Genomic DNA, 16,264 nt, shown 5'->3' on the forward strand with positions numbered 1-16,264 from the left:
CACATAAATATCAAAGTAAACTTGAATATAAGTTGATTTTTTTCTTCCTTTGCAACGCACGGGCATTTGTGCTAGTATCTAATAACACAAATTGAGGGATGGCTTACTGGCTTACTCTTTTTCTTTGAGACAAGCTTGCTGTCTTGCTTCTTTTTCGATAAAAGGAATATATTAATATCGCGAAAAAAGCTTACTGTCTTACTACTTGCTCCTAATCTCCTATGATGTTTGTTGCTGGGCCAAGCCCACTTGTAGTGGCCCACTGTGAAAGGCCAGCGTCTGGCTCCTCTGCTCCTCCTCATCCCCTCCGCCGCCGCGCTGCTGCTCAACCAGAACGGAGAGCTTGCAAGATCAGCGTTGCGGTCCACACGCTCGGCCCCGCAAGGTCGCCGCCTCTGTGAAGGCCGCCCCACCGAATAAGAAGAAGGGGAAGAAACCAAACCTCGTCACGGGCGAGCGGCATGAAGAGCTTCCCTGTGGCCGGCGGCCGCAGCGTCTCCCTCGCCCTCTTCTCCGATGTCTCCAACAGCCGGTGCGTCTCCTCCCCCCTCTCCCTTCACCCTTGCTTCAGTAACCCATAAGTTGTGCGTCTGGGGACATAGTTCTTGCTCGCTCATGATTACTGACGATGCTCGATATGAACACAGGGAGCTCCTAGATCTGATGCAGTCAGGGAAGCTGGAGCCGGAGGCCGCTTTTCTCAATGCATCACTGGTACTGTACCACACTCTACCATTCTTTTGATGCTAAATCCCCAGTCGCTGCAATTGAGGATACCAATTAGTTAAGTCGATGCAATGTCAGGTGCCGGGCGTGTTCCCGGTCCTCGCGGCGGCGCACAAAGCGCTGCTCTCCAAGTCGAGGGAGTCGCTGACCACGAGAACCCTGCACTCGGAGCTTGTCTACAATTGCTCTGGCTCGAAGCATGTGGGTTTCTCTAGTTGTTATTATTTCCTTCTCTTTCAGAGAATTATTGTTACTTTGGATGTACTTGATCTTGCATTACATGATGATGACATTGTTCTACCACAGTTTGCTGACAGTTTGCTTGGTTCTGTGTTTTTTTAGATAACTGAGTCCCTAAAGCGGTGCGGTATCGCTGATGACACGCAGTATATCCTTGCGGCTCGGTTTGATGCTTCAGATGAAGAGGTATAATGTTCAGGATGCACCCCTTGTTCAGTCATGGTTTTGAACCTGTCAGTTTCTTGCGAATAACCCTGCTTGATCAGTTTCTTGCTAATTGCCTGAGCTTGAGTACCACAAATTTGAAGTTTCGAACTTTCTTGCCCTGACGGTTGTAGTGTAAAACTGAAAAATCTTTCAAAACCTAGCTGAAACTTTCTTGCTTTGGACATTTAGTGTTGGTACTCTAATTATGGGCCTTGAATCAAGAGCTTCTTGTGATGACTCAAGATTTCAGTAAATAACTTTTAAGCGTTTTATGTGCATCAGTCTGGTTCCTATTACCAATTATTGGGATATCTGAAGAAAAAAAACATTATACGAAACCGAAATTCTCATGGTAAACTGATATCTTTGATTCCATATCTGGGTAAAAGAAAAATTGTGGGACCATCTTTCAGTTACTACAAAATATGAAGTTCAAAAGGAACAGTTTGAAATGAAAGTGTCTTCTTATATATGTTTGATCATAATATACCAAAATCACCAATCCTAGTAATGTGCATAGCAGTGTGGAAGAACTGCAGAACATGCCTGCAAACATTTTCTGAAGAACTGATGGGGCTCATCTCCCTCTCCTGCTCAATGCAGACCACTCTAGTGTTAGTACTCTAAGTATGGGGCCTTGAGTTAAGAGATTCTTGTAATTGTAATCACTCAAGATTTTAGTAAATAACTTGAAGCGTTTTATGTGCGCCACAATCTGGTTCCTGTTACCAATTATTGGGATATATGAAAAAAAAACATTATATGAAACCAAAAGTATACTTATATCTTTGATTCCATATCTGGGTAAAAAGAAATTGTGGGGCCAATGGGCCATCTCTGAGTTACTACAAAACATGAAGTTCAAAAGGAACATTTGGAGATGCAAGTGTCTTCTCATAGATGTTTGATCATAATATACCAAAATCACCTATCCTAGTAATGTGCATAGCAGTGTGGAAGAACTGCAGAACATGCCTGCAAACATTTTCTGAAGAACCAATACGAAAGAACTGATGGAGCTCATCTCCCTCTCCTGCTCTATGCAGACCACTCTAAATGTGTCAGAAGCACTATGAGATGAATTGAACAAGCAGTGTTACTGTATATGGTGCTCTTGAAATAAAATGTTACTTTCAGCGTGCACCCCCAGCTTCATACCATTTATATTCCTTATATACATCATTGTCATTCTGAATGGAGGAATTCGAACAACCATCAAGTGTGAACTGGTTACATTGCAGATGAAAGCTCTGGAAAAGCTCATCAGCGGAACCGAGATTGATCTGTCGGAATTGGAGACAAGAGCAGACCAACCAAAGATTCTGAAGGTTTTTCAGCTGGACACTAGCTATATGACTCTTGAGTATCATAATTATTTTATCTTTCCTTTTCCTTGACTGAATATCCCTTTTCCCTACTGGCAGCAATACAAAATAACTCCACAAGAATTATCAATATCTACACTGCCAGAGGCAATCGTGTGCAGGATTGCTGCTCGAGACGCCCTCTGAGGTCTTAAAAACGATGGCCAGGACGTTCTGCAGCTGTGTGTGTCAAATTCTTTGGACGATCACCGCATCTGCCGCACCTCCTGTCGATGGTCAAGCTCGTGGCGGCAGGATGTTTCAACTCATGAACTTAGGAATTGCATTACGGTAACATTCAGTCCTGGATGCTGTAGCGACAACTGAATAATATGTATGGTCACAGGCTCACGGCTTGAGTGTTTCTAAGATCACTTCATCAAGATTTAATGCAAGCAACCTTCAGTTGATATCGCGATGTTGACTCGGATCTGTTGTTTCGGTGACACTGCAGAACATGAGTAAAATCAGCGAAATATGTGTGGCCTGGGTCCATTGGTTTTATGGCTTTATCATGAACATAATGATGCGGTACTACTGGGATGATGTTTGCCTCCATCTTCATGTAATGGTTCACGTGTGTGTGTTCTGTCCAATGATGATGTTCCTGCAAGTTTGCCAGCATATCCTCGACTGTTTCTTTCAAAATTTACATGGATATCCTGCATCCCAAGGATCTGGTCGCTCACTGGCTTGGCTTGGCTGTGTCAGTGTCACTTGGCTGTTGCTAATTCTTCAGCTAGGCAACAAGATCTGATCTCTGCGGCTGAATTCTTCCCACTAGCAGCTCACCACACTTTCAGGCTTCTTTGTAGGCCATGGTAGCAGTTATTGTCAGTTAGTTTTTATTTTATACTATTACTGGCTGCTCCATGGTTGCCAAAAAACCTCCTTGGAATATACCCAGCACAACAATCATAGACCACATGACTGGGTGAAAATGACTCAGATCTGATTTCTCAGCCAAACCAATCCAAGAAAAACAAAAACAAATTTATGCATTATTGTACTAGCCTTGTAAGAGGGCTCACTTGACCAGGTAAATCCATTTTTACACACAAGATTTGGACTTCCGAATTCTGATATTGTTGTGCTCTAGTAGTAGGGGCAGTGCGTATTTCAGAAAAAGAAAGTAGGGGCCAGTTTTCCGAAGAGCGCTGCTACACAGACGACAGATTTGGACGATCAGCGGACGACACTACACATCAAGCCGTTGATGAGTTAGAGCAAAAGCAGACAACACCGTCCATTCCTGCATCGTGTGGGGTTCGGCCAGCTAGTGTCGTCCGTCCAGCAGTTTTGTTTTCCAAAAAATAAGGAAGTAGGGGCGATGCCCAAAGCTAAAAAATAATCCATTGTTTTCAACCCTACCCTATTTTTAATTCTTGTGCAAGCACAGTTATTTTCTCTGGGTCACTCTCGTGAGTCTTATCGCAAAATTTCGCTCTCTCACTTATCACTGCACTGAAAGCACACTGGCATTATTGACCTCTTCTTCTACACCAATTACTACTACTAAGACTCCAAGCATTTTTTTTTTCCAAGTTATTCTCAACACTGCCTGTACATTTAGCTTGGCGGGCAGTGTTAAATAAACAAATCCCAGCTGCACACTTGCACATCACCAGAGATTTATTGGATTATGTGCGAAAGATTTGGGTTTTTGCCACAGCCAATCATGCATCAACCATTCATTTACTATCTCAGGCATCCTTGAAAAATATACTACTAGTATCTCAGAAGAAGAAATTATTAGAGAAAGAGAGAGGCGATCTTGGAGGCAAACGGAAGCATATGCTTTGCAAAGTTCCCTCCAATATCCCCAACGGAATATCCCCTCGAATTCTCCCACTTCTCTTCTCTCTCTCTCTCTCTCTCTCTCTCTCTCTCTCTACCTCTCTCTCTCTCTCTCATATGCCCCGCCGTCTTTCTTGCTCCCACACGCAGCACCCATTCCAACACACACACGCAACAATTGCAGCTTGTACCAGCACACAGCCAAGGCAAGATTCTGCTAGGTTTGGTTCTTGGTTTCTTGCGGGGGCGGCGGCAATGGCGATCGGCACCAACGACCTGGAGGAGGCGCCGCCGCTCCTGCTCCTCGACGACGACGAGGCCGCCTACCCGCGCCCCCGCCGCGTCGCGCTCTTCGTCGAGCCGTCGCCATTCGCGTAAGAACTCACCTGCCCACCCTTCCAAGCTTCCTTTGTGAGGGCCCTTGGTTGCTGAAGCTCTGGTCTGATATTTGCGGCGCCCTCCCTTGTTTTCTCATGTTTGTTGGGTCTTTGGGACATGCGAATATTGATGAAAACTGATTGAGCTGCCAGTGGATTCAGTTGGTTGAGCACTAGAGTTGGTACTACCTGCTCTGCAGTGGCTTCTTCGTTGGGTGTGAAGGAAAAAAAATCGTGAATTGCATTTTTTTTGAAAAGGAAATTACAAATTGCGTCGACAGAATCCATTTTTTTTTGTTAATGGTAACTGCCGATGGTGATTAAGCTGAGTTTCCATGTATGCTCTCACATTTTAAACTATTTTTGCAGCTACATCTCTGGGTACAAGAATCGGTTCCAGAACTTCATCAAGCATCTGCGCGAAATGGGCGACGAGGTACACATTTTTTTTTGATGTCATTGGTTAAGTACTACTGATCAGTGGTGGGTTTGAGACAACCACAGGGCAGTGGATTAGTAGCATGTGCAGTGGCTTAGTTTGGGACGTTTCTGGTGTGTTTTGCTTGCAGGTCATTGTTGTGACCAACCATGAGGGGGTTCCACAGGAGTTCCACGGTGCTAAGGTTATTGGTTCATGGAGGTAAGTTCTCAAGGGATTTGTTTCTACATTCGTCTTGGGATATAAAATGAGCATCTACGCTACATTTAAAAGCTTCAATCTTTTTTGTACATGACCATGAATTGCTCTGTTAAGATACAACAACATTTGGAATTTCTAGTTCTAGGGGCTCAGGAGATCCTGTTCTTTTACAATCCAAACGTATTACCAAATCAAGTACCGCCTTCTTCTTTGCAAGTACTCCAGTCATATACTTTCTGAACAAGTGCTCCAGCTCAGCTGTATGCATGAACTGATGAATGCTATGATAGTCAATCTGTAAAAGATTGTGAGTGATGTGCTCATTTTGATCGAACCGCATGATCTGCCGTGCCTTTCGGTGTCCTATTTATGCTTACAACCGTTTTTCTCATCATCTCCAGCTTTCCATGTCCACTCTATGGAAAGGTTCCTCTCTCACTGGCACTCAGCCCTAGGATCATCTCAGAGGTTGCAAAGTTCAAGCCTGACATCATTCATGCGTCCTCACCTGGAATCATGGTAGCTTCATGGGCACAATCGTTTCTTTAAAATCGTATGTGTGTTCTCCGGCGATCGGTTAGCTGCTGCTAGGTATATATGATGACACTCTGCTTCCATTTTTCAGGTTTTTGGAGCCCTTGCGATTGCTAAACTGCTCAGTGTCCCCCTGGTGATGTCCTACCACACCCATGTCCCAGTGTAAGCTTAACTTGTTGTCTTCCTTGAAAAGATCGCTTATAATGCTCGTGTACCTGTAAATTAATATTACGAGGTTCTTTATTTTCCGATAGCATATAATAAGTATATCTAGCACATTAAAAAAACAGAATGCAATTCATAATTCCCAGAATAAATTGGTAATGTCATTGGCTTAGTTACTATTGTGTCGGGAACATAAATAACTGTTTGGTGCCTATAGCAATATCAAGCAATTTATAGGATTTATTTATAACACAGGAGTACATTAACAGTTCAGATTGCCGCCTCTTAAGATAGAAGCCTTTTATCTTAGTTGCTAGTGAACCACCAGTTTGATCAGTTTGCCATAGCAGCCGAATGATATCTATATTTCCCCTGCAGATACATTCCAAGATATACATTTAGCTGGCTCGTCGAACCAATGTGGCAAGTCATCCGTAAGCCATCCACTCCTGCTTAATCTGCGATTACTGCAAACAGTCAAATTTTATGTCACAAACACACTAATTTGGTGATGTTCTTCTCCACAGGGTTCCTCCACAGAGCTGCTGACCTAACTTTGGTACCATCTGTTGCTATCATCAAGGATTTTGAAACTGCCCATGTCATTTCAGGTTGGTTAATGATTCTACATGCTAAATTGTACTCCCTCCGTAAACTAATTTAAGAGCGTTTAGATAACTATTTTAGTGATCTAAACCCTCTTATATTAGTTTACAGAGGTAGTAGTACACTGCATGTCCTGATGTTCTTATGGTTCTCATGCTAATGATTTGGTTTATATCATTGTTCAGCTAACCGGATACGCCTTTGGAACAAAGGCGTCGATTCTGCCAGCTTCCATCCCAGGTTCCGCAGCCATGAGATGCGCGTGAGGCTAAGGTGAAATTCCATTTCATTGCTTCCTGAATGAATGGTTATGTACTAGCTAGACCGAGACCAACGACTGTTGGCACTTCTGACATGTTATGTGTTATTTTCAGTGACAGTGAGCCAGATAAACCATTGATAATTCACGTCGGGCGCTTTGGGCGCGAGAAGAATTTGGACTTTCTGAAAATGTGAGCAATGTTCCTACTTTGCACTAGTGTTTTGTGCCTTGCAGTATGAATGGGTTGCTTGACACTAATTCTGGTTTATGGTTGAGCAGAGTAATGGATCGGTTGCCTGGAGTAAGAATTGCATTCGTCGGAGATGGACCGTATAGGTAATGTCATGGTCACTCCTCCATCTTGTTTCTCAAGCTTGCATACATTAGTCTATTGACATGCTCCCTGAAATTAACTTCCAGGACTGAGTTGGAGAAGATGTTCGAGGGAATGCCGGCGGTGTTCACCGGGATGATGCAAGGGGAGGAGCTCTCGCAGGCGTACGCGAGCGGCGACGTCTTTGTGATGCCCTCGGAGTCGGAGACGCTCGGCCAAGTAGTCCTGGAGTCCATGTCGTCCGGGGTGCCCGTGGTGGCGGTCCGCGCCGGCGGGATCCCCGACATAATCCCGGGGGACGCGGAGGGGAGGACCAGCTTCCTCTTCGCCCCGGGGGACCTCGACGACTGTGTCGGCAAGATTAGGTTACTACTGACGGACGACGAGTTCAGGGGCGACATGGGGAGGACCGCCAGGGCGGAGATGGAGAAGTGTGATTGGAGGGCCGCCTCCAAGACGATCCGCAACGAGTTCTACAGCTCGGCAATCGACTACTGGCGGAAGAAGCAGGCGGACATTGTTCAGCCGCTGCAATGGCTGGCGCAAATGTTCATGCCGGCGCCGAACCGGGTCATCGGCGGCGGCATCAAGCAGTAGTGGTGCATCTTAGCCATGATCTAGGCAGGGCGGGGGCTGGAAGATGGGTGGATAATTCCATGCATTCCTTGTAAATTCTTGGTATATAGTGCAGTGTCAATAGGTGAGAGATAGTTTCTGTTTTTTATCTGTGTGAAATTGGGATACTATGATTGGTTGTACTGTAATAGTGGAAATGTGCTGAACTTTCTGGTGGTGCACAAGATCCATCAGTTTGTGGAAGCAAGCAGAATCCACATCAGCCATGTAATGCCCACATATGTACTCCCTCCATTCACTATTGTAAGATGTTTTAGCTTTTTTCATACTCGAATGTATATAGACACATTTTAGTGTGTTTGTTCACTCATTTCAGTATATATGTAGTCTGTACTGAAATATCCAAAACATATTATATTTGTAAACGGAGGGAGCAAGTTGTAAGCTTTGTTGCATGAAGAAAGGAAGGGAAAATGAGGAAACAACAATATATGTGCGTAAACAGCAGAAATAGTGTATGAACCTTTCACTGTCGTTGCTATGGAAACCTTTTTACGACTCACGATGTTCATCGCATCATAAGATTCTGCATAACTGTAGAAAGCTATCTGGTTAACATAATGTAAACTAGTCGTAAATTTGTTGCGTTCGCCTCCATTTCAAATGCCATGAGTCCAGGCATATAACCAGATAAATAATACTCCCACCAAGAAATCACAACACTTGCATGCCATTCCTTGAATCCGGTCGCAGAACCAGATGTGGGGAAAGGAAATGTGTTTTAAGAGCACCGTGCACGGTTAAGAGTGCATCGAAACTCCCATAACATGGAAACAAGACTTGGCAAGGTGGAAAGGGTTCAGAAGACACCCATCCGGAAAATAAGAAAAGCAGATCTAACATATAAAGCCTCCTAGACTCCTAGTCACAACCGATGCCTCGAACGCACCGCACCACGCGAGGAAAAAAACCACCGCATCGCCCCGCGCGTGAAAAAAAAAACAGCCAGGATGCAGCGCACCACGCGAGGAAAAAACCACCGCACCGCGCGAGGGACGCGCTCGACGGCCGTGGTGAGCCCCGTGCCCGTCCTCTTTCTCCTCCATCCCCGTTCCCTCATCTAACCCTAAATCTCGCCCCAGCCGTCTCTTTCCTCCCCGCGCCGCCTGCCCCGGATCTAGAGGAAGAGGAGGGAGGCAGGATCTGGAGGAGGAAGAGGAGATCCGGGCATCCCGGCGGTGGCTCGACCGATGCGAGGTGACGACGAGCTAATGAGTGCCTCTTCGACTCCTTCCTCCGTCCTCGCCGCTGCCGCCGCTCCGACTCCTCTCTCCGTGCTCGCCGCCGCTGCCGCCTCTATTTACGTCCTGCGGGATGACGCCGCAGCTCCGTCTGACCGACCCTCATGGAGGCGGTGCTGCCGGCCATCGTTCTCAACCTGAGCTTGCCGCCCCCCTGCTTCTGGTGACTAGCAGCTAAAGGAAGGAGAGGGGAGCTCGACGGACTGCGTCTCATACAGACCCACACGCCCCCTGACTTCGACAAGACCAGGTGATCTTATTTCCTTCCCCTTTTCACAGTGGTCCAGGCAGAGATGGTACAGTGGAGAAGACAGATCATGTTTGAGCAGACCAACCTTTCTTTCTATAGAAATTTCCCCCCATATTTATTGTATATCAATAGGAGAGAAATGATGTTGTAGTGAAGTTTTCAGTGTTGTGTATGTCTGGTCTGTAGGAATGATGGTCGAGAAAATGGTCCAGAACATAGTTCTAGATGCTCATACAATTTCAGTGTTGTGTATATGTCGTTGCAGTGCAGTTTTGTTGATCTACATGCATTTTCAGCATTATAGTATTGACCCCTCGTCCGCCCCGGGTGCGGAGGCGAGCTTCCCGGCGACGGTGGCACTGGCTTGAGGCGGGGGAGCGGCTGATGCAGGGTTGGATCGAGGCATGGGAGCGACGGATGCGGGCGTCGACCTGCGAAGAGGCGAGAGGAGCGGTGGTTGCGGCGTTGAGCTGCGAAGAGGTGCCGCTCGGGCGCGAGACCACAGAGGCGGGAGCGGCTGCTTCGGGCCCCGGCCGTCTCATTCACCGATGACGGCCTCCTCGGCCTCAACATCAAGGGCCGCCTTCTCGCAGAGAAGAACTTCAAGCTGGTACAGTAGAATCACTGCCCATTCCCCCAACCATCAGCATTTGCCTTCATGGCCATAACCATCTTGATTTTGTATTACCTGTACCTAAACCTGAACCTTGTCGTTCCTCTGTTCCTGCCTGCCTGCAGAAGAGGAAGAGCGGCGCCGTCGAGTTCGCCTAGACCATACTCGACTTCAGAAAGGGCCAAGACGTCAGGATCAAGGCCGGATACGAGCTCTAGCGCAAGGTACGACGCGGGCTACACACATTTGTTCTGTTGGTTAAGCCGGCTCGTTCCCTTCCCTTCATGCAATGCGTGCAAGACCCACTGCCGTCGAATATACATGTGTCTCTGCTGCATTTATCTACAGAATTAACATGCTAAATTCTATTGCAAATATATTATTCTGACATGGGTCTACTGGGATTCATTTGCTGCTTCTGTTTTGATTGTTCCCACTAAGATCACCACCGCTTGTGCCTGAATTTCTATCAGTCAGCAGCAACAAACCCTTGTACCAGCACTAAATATTATATGTCCATGCAGTGGGAAAGTGCAGGCCAGTTTCTCTTTTGTAAAGCAAAAAGGTTCAGAGCAGCACACACTTGCTCCTCACCAGTCACATTCGCTCAAGAAACCTTAGCACATATCAGTACATTGGTCCGATTACTTCTGGCACAATATCAGAACATTGGCCAGTTTCTCTTAAAGCAAAAAAAGTATTGCCTTGAATTTGATACCCATTTTTTTCTCTAGCTGGGAACTAAAATGTTCTCTAAGTAGTGAGTGGTAGTCTGTATGAAGATTCTTCTCTCAGTCATCTAGGTTCCATATCCAGTTATTTATTGTTAATACTTAATACTCTGATGTTATTGTATATCATTTCTAATCTTTGTATTTATACTGAAGGTACAAAGCTGAAATGCTTGATGATGCGCCTCGTATATTCGAGGCTGTTTTCCAGTGTACCCTTGAGGTAGGAATTACAACCTTGTTTGATTGTTCGGTCTGGCCAGATGATTACTAAAAATTTCGAAGATTATCCTGAGCCCGCCTCAAGTTTTTTTTTCTTTACTTCATGCTATTGGCACCCATTGCTTCAAAGCTTTAATTCAGCTTTCCAGACAGGTTTATGATGACTTTTTTAATTGCTACTATCAGCTCCTTCGATGTTATCTATTAATACAGAAACCCAAATTACTTCTCTTGAATTTGATCATTGGACTATTTGTTTCAGCAATTGAAGCTTGTGATGTATTCGATTAACTAAGTATGCTTCCTGCTATTTTTTTACACTATTGTTAATGCCAAACTGTTGTCATGACTTACTGGTGAAATTTAGAAGTGATATATTTGCACATATATACGGGTATTTAACTTAACATGATCTGCATGTTCTGAATCTGCAGTTCTGCACTATGCTCTGCTGGATGTCGCCTAAGCAGAGGATGCGGCAGTCTCGGCCACATTTGGTTTTCCTAAGCTAATGTGGGGTTTCTTTCCCTTATATTCTTGCAAGATGTGGTAATATGTTTCATGCCGTCTCCTGTTCGATGAAATGCCTGTGAGCTGAAACATTTTGCATTGCATGTTTCTCTGCCTGTGCAGGTTCTTTGTTGGTTCGTTCGACCATGCCGTTAACCACCGTTAACCAACAAGGTTAGGTCTACTCAGATTGCCTTGGGTTATTACTTCTTGATAATATAGGCCGTGAACTCCTGCATTTGTGCGGCTAGGTTGCCTGTCTATGTGTTTCGGGGTTCACCTTATTATGCTTGTCGTGCTTTGTATGGGTTTTCCTCCAGATCTTGTTAGAAAAAAAATGTGTTCTTGATTACTTATGCTTGTTTTGGTGGTTTTCTTCCTGGGTGATTGTGTGCTCATATGCCATTGGTCGATATCCATGTTTACAGCGGATGCCCACTTTTCTTAGTTTCATACCGATTCTTAATAGTCTTGCAATGCCTGCTCGGGTTAGTTCTTTAAATGAGTAGAGATAATAAATGTATGGGGTTTCCGATATCAAATGTACCACCTGGTTATTGTTTACCCAACTAATACGTGCTGCTTGGTGATAAAGGAAAAACAGCTAGAAAAATAATTAATAAAGTGTACCATCTGCTTATTGTTTTATACACAGTCGGCTTGATTCTTTTGTGCCTCTATAGGCCTCTGATCATGTCTGCAGTGTGCGGCTAGGTTGTTCGTCCGTCTGGGTCGTAGGTTCTTAGCCTGTTTTGTAAAGCCAATGTATGCTATCACCAAGTGATCTGAATATTTTCTTTCAAGCATCAAGCTTTCGTGTAATGGAATATAAGTATTTTAAGTTGATTCTAAATCAATCTCATACACATGCTTTGAATGCTTGGCTCACTCTCGCTTTTTACGTCATGGTCAAACATGCAGCGATGACTTTGTTTAATATTTATCACTTCATAGCGCCTATATGTGACTATCTACTTTCTTTGCTAATAACATTGTAAATAATTAATCGTAAGCTTCTTAGAACATTATGTATCATCACTAAGCATCTATCTACCAGCAATAAATACTTATTTTCATATGTTTCAATATGTGCCCGAATAATATTAATGTACATTCTTTCAATACATGGCTTACTCTCGGCCTTTGCGCCATTGGCGCAACTGGTCATCTAGTGAATACAAAGGCAGGGGGTCACAAACAAGAGCAGCAGAAAATTTCTAAAACCACCAAAAGTAACACAAAGGTTCAACAAGAGGCAATAACCAGTGCAGCCCGATAATCAGGCCGCCGAGCAAGCAAGGCAGCTACAAGCTTCCCTATCACAACACAAATTGGAGCCTCCAATTACCAACAACCACGACGACATTACAATCTACACTGAACAAGCGAGAAAGACAAGTTTCTGGGCACATAGACAGTGTTTACTGTCCATCTCCAGATTCACCCTTGGGAGCATCCTTCATTTCTTCAGCAGCGTCCTCCTGCAGCCAAGTAAAGCGGAATTTTACATATTTAGAATTGACTCTAGAGAAGATAGGATGCAGGTGAAGGTATGCTTGGGATGAATGAAGTACCGAGATGTCCGAAGTCCACAGCGTCAGGTTATCACGCAGAAGCTGCATGATCAAAGTGCTGTCCTTGTACGACTCCTCGCTCAGAGAGTCCAGTTCTGAGATAGCCTCATCAAAAGCCTGACATGAGCAACACAAGAGTAAGGCTACAATATATAGCTCTACTATCTTGGAAAACATAAGCAAGTAGCAGTTCCTAGATCATTATTTCTTTACATCAGTCCTTCAGGTTCAACAACATCCTTTATTTGCCTATCCAACTGTATAACGCATAACACTGGTACCTTGTTAGCTAACACTTGTTATTCAATTATTACTAGTCACAATTATCAAGCACAAATATCAGATAAAACTGTGTTGACTTTGAATCATCTCAGATCCACACGGTTCTATTCAGTCCAGATGTAGATAAGCTCAGCAGGTTATTGTTGAAAACAAACCTGCTTGGCGAGGTCACAAGCACGGTCTGGAGAGTTGAGGATCTCATAATAGAACACCGAGAAGTTGAGTGCCAGCCCAAGCCTAATAGGATGAGTCGGGGGCAGCTCTTTCAGTGCAATCTCCTGAAAGGTTTAACATAAACTCAACTGAGCAAGAGATTCACCACCTAATAATTAAACAGGATAAATCACGCATGAAACGGATTCATTGCCAACAAAGCTCAATGTTAGGACCATGAAATCCACGGCAAGCAACCCACCTGAGCAGCTTTGTATGCCACCATGGTGTTCTCAGCAGCATCCTTCCTCTCAGTTCCACTCTTGAACTCTGCAAGGTACCTATAGAAAACATACATTCAACCAAGGAGTCAATTTAATATGCAATGAAGGAAGCATGCAGGAACTCTATGCCGGACATTATTGTAATACCTATAGTAATCACCCTTCATCTTCAGGTAGAAGACCTTGGACTCTGGAGCGGTGGATGAGGGGACAAGGTGGGAATCAAGAAGCTTGAGGATACCATCACAGATCTTAGTGAGCTCAACCTCAATCTTTCCACGGTAGTCCTTGATGAGTGTGACACGGTCCTCGTTGCCACGGCTCTCTTCCTTCTGCTCGATGGAGGAAATGATGCGCCACGAGGCACGGCGGGCACCAATAACATTCTTGTAAGCAACTGACAGAAGGTTGCGCTCCTCGACGGTGAGCTCCTCGGAGTCAACTGTCTTGGCCACCTTCTCCATGAACTCGACCATCTCTTCGTACCTCTCAGCCTGCTCTGCAAGCTTAGCCATGTACACATTCTCCTCACGGGAAAGCTTAGCAGGCTGCGCCATCTTCACCGCCTGTGGTTTCTAACAGTCACCAAAGGTCAATCTGGAGTATCGAGAAATTTCAGTTAGCTAAATGTCAGATACCATTTCATTATTACAACAACCACATGGAAGCTTAAATCTAGCCATTGTTACTGAAGTAAATTAGCTTGACACTTCAATCACACGATTTCACATTGCTCAAACCTTTAAGGCGAGAATTTTACACAATAATTCAAACCAACTTAAGCAACAAACTATGTACTGTCAAATCAAAATCAAGCAACCAGAATCCAGAGCTCATAGATTTGGGGCCATTTCTCCCCAAAGTGATTCCATGTGCCATAGGTATGGCACCCCATCTGCCCTGTGACACTTCAACTAAACTCCCACCAACCCATCAGTACCCATACATCTATCCACATTTCCAGGTGAATTTATGACCTATCAGAACCCATACACCTGTCCATATTAGAACAGCATAATCCGACCACCTTGCAGTCCCACTCCCTCTCCGTCATGCCTCTTATCAATCAGCCCGACTTCCTGTGCTCTCTCTTGTCCAGACTAGCTGTTAGGCAAACCAGCTGGATCACCCGCACCGCCCACCTCCACCCTTATCACTGCCATCACCCTCATCTTTCTTCTTAGGAGGGGGCTGATTAGGCATGCTCTGAAAGAACCCGATCGAGAACAGCGACAGCGACAGCTGGACCTGGTCCCGGCCCAGCCTGGGAGGAGGCTGCTGCCTTCCCCTTCCCTGTGCAGGCTCAGCAGGAACACCAGCACGGCGCCGCTGGATGGGCCGGATGGAGACGGCGTGCAAGCGTCGGAAGCCGCCCAGCGAGAGCACGACGGCGCGGAGCTGCTGCTCGGAGAAGCCGAGGTCGGCCCACTCGCGCACGCAGGCGGCCTCCCAGAGCCGCTCGTCCTGCGCGAGGGCCCGCCAGCCCCGGCTCACGCACGCCGCCGAGGCCAGCGTCCGCGCCTCCGCCCGCCGCAGCACCTCGAACATCAGGTCCTCCCCCAGATACGGCACATCTCCCCCATCCGGCGCAGGCGGCGGCTGCTGTGGCGGAGGCTGTGAGGAGGAGGAGGAGGAGGTGGACGCCTCGTCGGCCTGGCTCGAGCTCGCGGCGGTCCGCTGCTGCTTCTTGGCCGGCTCGCTGGATCCGCCGCCGCCGCCACCACCAGAACCGGGAGGAGGCGCCCACGGATCGCGGCCGCCCGAGGAACCGGAAGGGCCCTTCATGGCGAGGCGGAGGGATCGATCTACTTGGGCCTCGCCTCGCCGGATTCGCTGCGGGCGAGCGAGCGAGGGGGAGGGATCGAACACCTGCGGACGCGACGGGGCGGATCTAGATCTAGAGCGGCGTGCGAGGTCCCCTAGCGGGAGGGATTTGGCTGGGAGGATCGCTGGGGGAAAGGAAGGGAAGGGAAAGCTCGTCCGTACCTCGAGACGAACGGCTGCCGGCGGCGGCGGTGGCGGTGGCGCGGCGCGGCTGGGGAGGGGGGATCGGCCGCCTCGGTGGCTGGTAGGTGGGTGGGCGGTCAGGAGGAGGGAGGGGAAAATAATGGTGTGTGTGTGTGTGGAGGAAAGCGGCCGCCGCTGCCGCTGATAATGATGGTCTCGTCCTCCGCCAGCCTGGCCGGCTGGGCTGGGCCGTCCGCCGAGCTGGGCCGCGCGAGGGGATGCAGCCCACCCACGCGAGGACACGAGGCTGGGTGGGGGCACCGGGCGCTCGGAGGAACGAAACTCGCTGATGTTTAGTCCCACCTCGGCCAGCGTAGGGGAGACGCACCGGTTTATAAGCCTGAGCGCGGCAGCAGACTTGTCCCTTCGGGGACATCCGATAAAATTGGAACGATACAGAGAAGATTAGCATGGCCCCTGCGCAAGGATGACACGCACAAATCGAGAAATGGTCCAAATTTTTTTGAGATTTCGCGCGCCGGTCCCTGAGTTCCTTACAGATAAGT

General features: G+C 46.8%; 4 protein-coding genes, 1 long non-coding RNA gene and 1 other non-coding gene across 9 annotated transcripts; 4 read left to right on the top strand and 2 right to left on the bottom strand.

Annotated features, from left to right (window-relative positions):
* The first annotated feature begins 266 nt into the window (after positions 1-266).
* On the top strand, positions 267-3,077 carry LOC119274620 (EKC/KEOPS complex subunit TPRKB-like). The gene is made up of 6 exons (XM_037555339.1): positions 267-532; positions 648-714; positions 805-927; positions 1,069-1,152; positions 2,415-2,501; positions 2,598-3,077. Exons 1-6 carry the CDS (start codon positions 462-464, stop codon positions 2,682-2,684), a joined length of 519 nt encoding a protein of 172 aa, XP_037411236.1. The 5' UTR covers positions 267-461; the 3' UTR covers positions 2,685-3,077.
* A 1,311-nt stretch (positions 3,078-4,388) lies between these two features.
* Positions 4,389-8,201, top strand: LOC119274619 (sulfoquinovosyl transferase SQD2-like). Its single transcript, XM_037555338.1, has 11 exons — positions 4,389-4,708; positions 5,081-5,147; positions 5,281-5,351; positions 5,753-5,870; positions 5,977-6,050; positions 6,432-6,487; positions 6,581-6,664; positions 6,845-6,932; positions 7,034-7,111; positions 7,201-7,257; positions 7,342-8,201. Exons 1-11 carry the CDS (start codon positions 4,452-4,454, stop codon positions 7,850-7,852), a joined length of 1,461 nt encoding a protein of 486 aa, XP_037411235.1. The 5' UTR covers positions 4,389-4,451; the 3' UTR covers positions 7,853-8,201.
* Positions 8,202-8,878: 677 nt separating this feature from the next.
* Positions 8,879-12,338, top strand: LOC119274623. Of its 3 annotated transcripts, none has more exons than XR_005135240.1 (6): positions 8,879-9,382; positions 9,648-9,992; positions 10,121-10,219; positions 10,883-10,949; positions 11,383-11,461; positions 11,582-12,338. It is a non-coding gene; the product is annotated as an uncharacterized LOC119274623 (long non-coding RNA). The 3 variants fall into 3 exon arrangements; XR_005135239.1 differs by having other exon boundaries at positions 8,880-9,382; positions 9,679-9,992; positions 11,383-11,497; positions 11,582-11,616; XR_005135238.1 differs by having other exon boundaries at positions 8,881-9,382; positions 9,679-9,992.
* Positions 12,339-12,509: 171 nt separating this feature from the next.
* On the bottom strand, positions 12,510-15,886 carry LOC119274621 (14-3-3-like protein B). 2 transcript variants are annotated; one of them, XM_037555341.1, is made up of 7 exons: positions 15,738-15,886; positions 13,899-14,348; positions 13,730-13,808; positions 13,470-13,592; positions 13,033-13,149; positions 12,844-12,939; positions 12,510-12,812 (listed from the first exon to the last, which is right to left on the bottom strand). In XM_037555341.1, exons 2-6 carry the CDS (start codon positions 14,306-14,308, stop codon positions 12,880-12,882), a joined length of 789 nt encoding a protein of 262 aa, XP_037411238.1. In that variant the 5' UTR covers positions 14,309-14,348; positions 15,738-15,886; the 3' UTR covers positions 12,510-12,812; positions 12,844-12,879. The 2 variants fall into 2 exon arrangements, with proteins under 2 accessions (XP_037411238.1, XP_037411237.1); XM_037555340.1 differs by having other exon boundaries at positions 12,510-12,939.
* Positions 14,462-15,731, bottom strand: LOC119274622 (F-box protein GID2-like). The gene has a single exon (XM_037555342.1). The coding sequence runs from the start codon at positions 15,534-15,536 to the stop codon at positions 14,877-14,879; it is 660 nt and encodes a 219-aa protein (XP_037411239.1). The 5' UTR covers positions 15,537-15,731; the 3' UTR covers positions 14,462-14,876.
* Positions 15,887-16,118: 232 nt separating the features above from the next.
* LOC119282879 lies at positions 16,119-16,221 on the top strand. The gene has a single exon (XR_005138912.1). It is a non-coding gene; the product is annotated as a U6 spliceosomal RNA (small nuclear RNA).
* The last annotated feature ends 43 nt before the right edge of the window (positions 16,222-16,264 follow it).

This window comes from Triticum dicoccoides, chromosome 3B (assembly GCF_002162155.2).
Source record: "Triticum dicoccoides isolate Atlit2015 ecotype Zavitan chromosome 3B, WEW_v2.0, whole genome shotgun sequence".
In the NCBI taxonomy this organism is placed as follows: domain Eukaryota; kingdom Viridiplantae; phylum Streptophyta; class Magnoliopsida; order Poales; family Poaceae; genus Triticum; species Triticum dicoccoides.

Bases quoted from the DNA above. Each gene is read 5' to 3' on its own strand.
- LOC119274620 (XM_037555339.1), top strand. From the start codon at position 462: ATGAAGAGCTTCCCTGTGGCCGGCGGCCGCAGCGTCTCCCTCGCCCTC. The intron at 533-647 runs GTGCGTCTCCTC...ATATGAACACAG, and splicing joins TCCGATGTCTCCAACAGCCG to GGAGCTCCTAGATCTGATGC. The intron at 928-1,068 runs GTGGGTTTCTCT...GTGTTTTTTTAG, and splicing joins ATTGCTCTGGCTCGAAGCAT to ATAACTGAGTCCCTAAAGCG.
- LOC119274619 (XM_037555338.1), top strand. From the start codon at position 4,452: ATGCCCCGCCGTCTTTCTTGCTCCCACACGCAGCACCCATTCCAACAC. The intron at 5,352-5,752 runs GTAAGTTCTCAA...CATCATCTCCAG, and splicing joins AAGGTTATTGGTTCATGGAG to CTTTCCATGTCCACTCTATG. The intron at 6,488-6,580 runs GTAAGCCATCCA...TCTTCTCCACAG, and splicing joins ACCAATGTGGCAAGTCATCC to GGTTCCTCCACAGAGCTGCT.
- LOC119274621 (XM_037555341.1), bottom strand. From the start codon at position 14,308: ATGGCGCAGCCTGCTAAGCTTTCCCGTGAGGAGAATGTGTACATGGCT. The intron at 13,593-13,729 runs GTGGGTTGCTTG...TAAACCTTTCAG, and splicing joins TGGCATACAAAGCTGCTCAG to GAGATTGCACTGAAAGAGCT. The intron at 12,940-13,032 runs GTACTTCATTCA...ACTTGGCTGCAG, and splicing joins TGTGGACTTCGGACATCTCG to GAGGACGCTGCTGAAGAAAT.
- LOC119274622 (XM_037555342.1), bottom strand. From the start codon at position 15,536: ATGAAGGGCCCTTCCGGTTCCTCGGGCGGCCGCGATCCGTGGGCGCCT.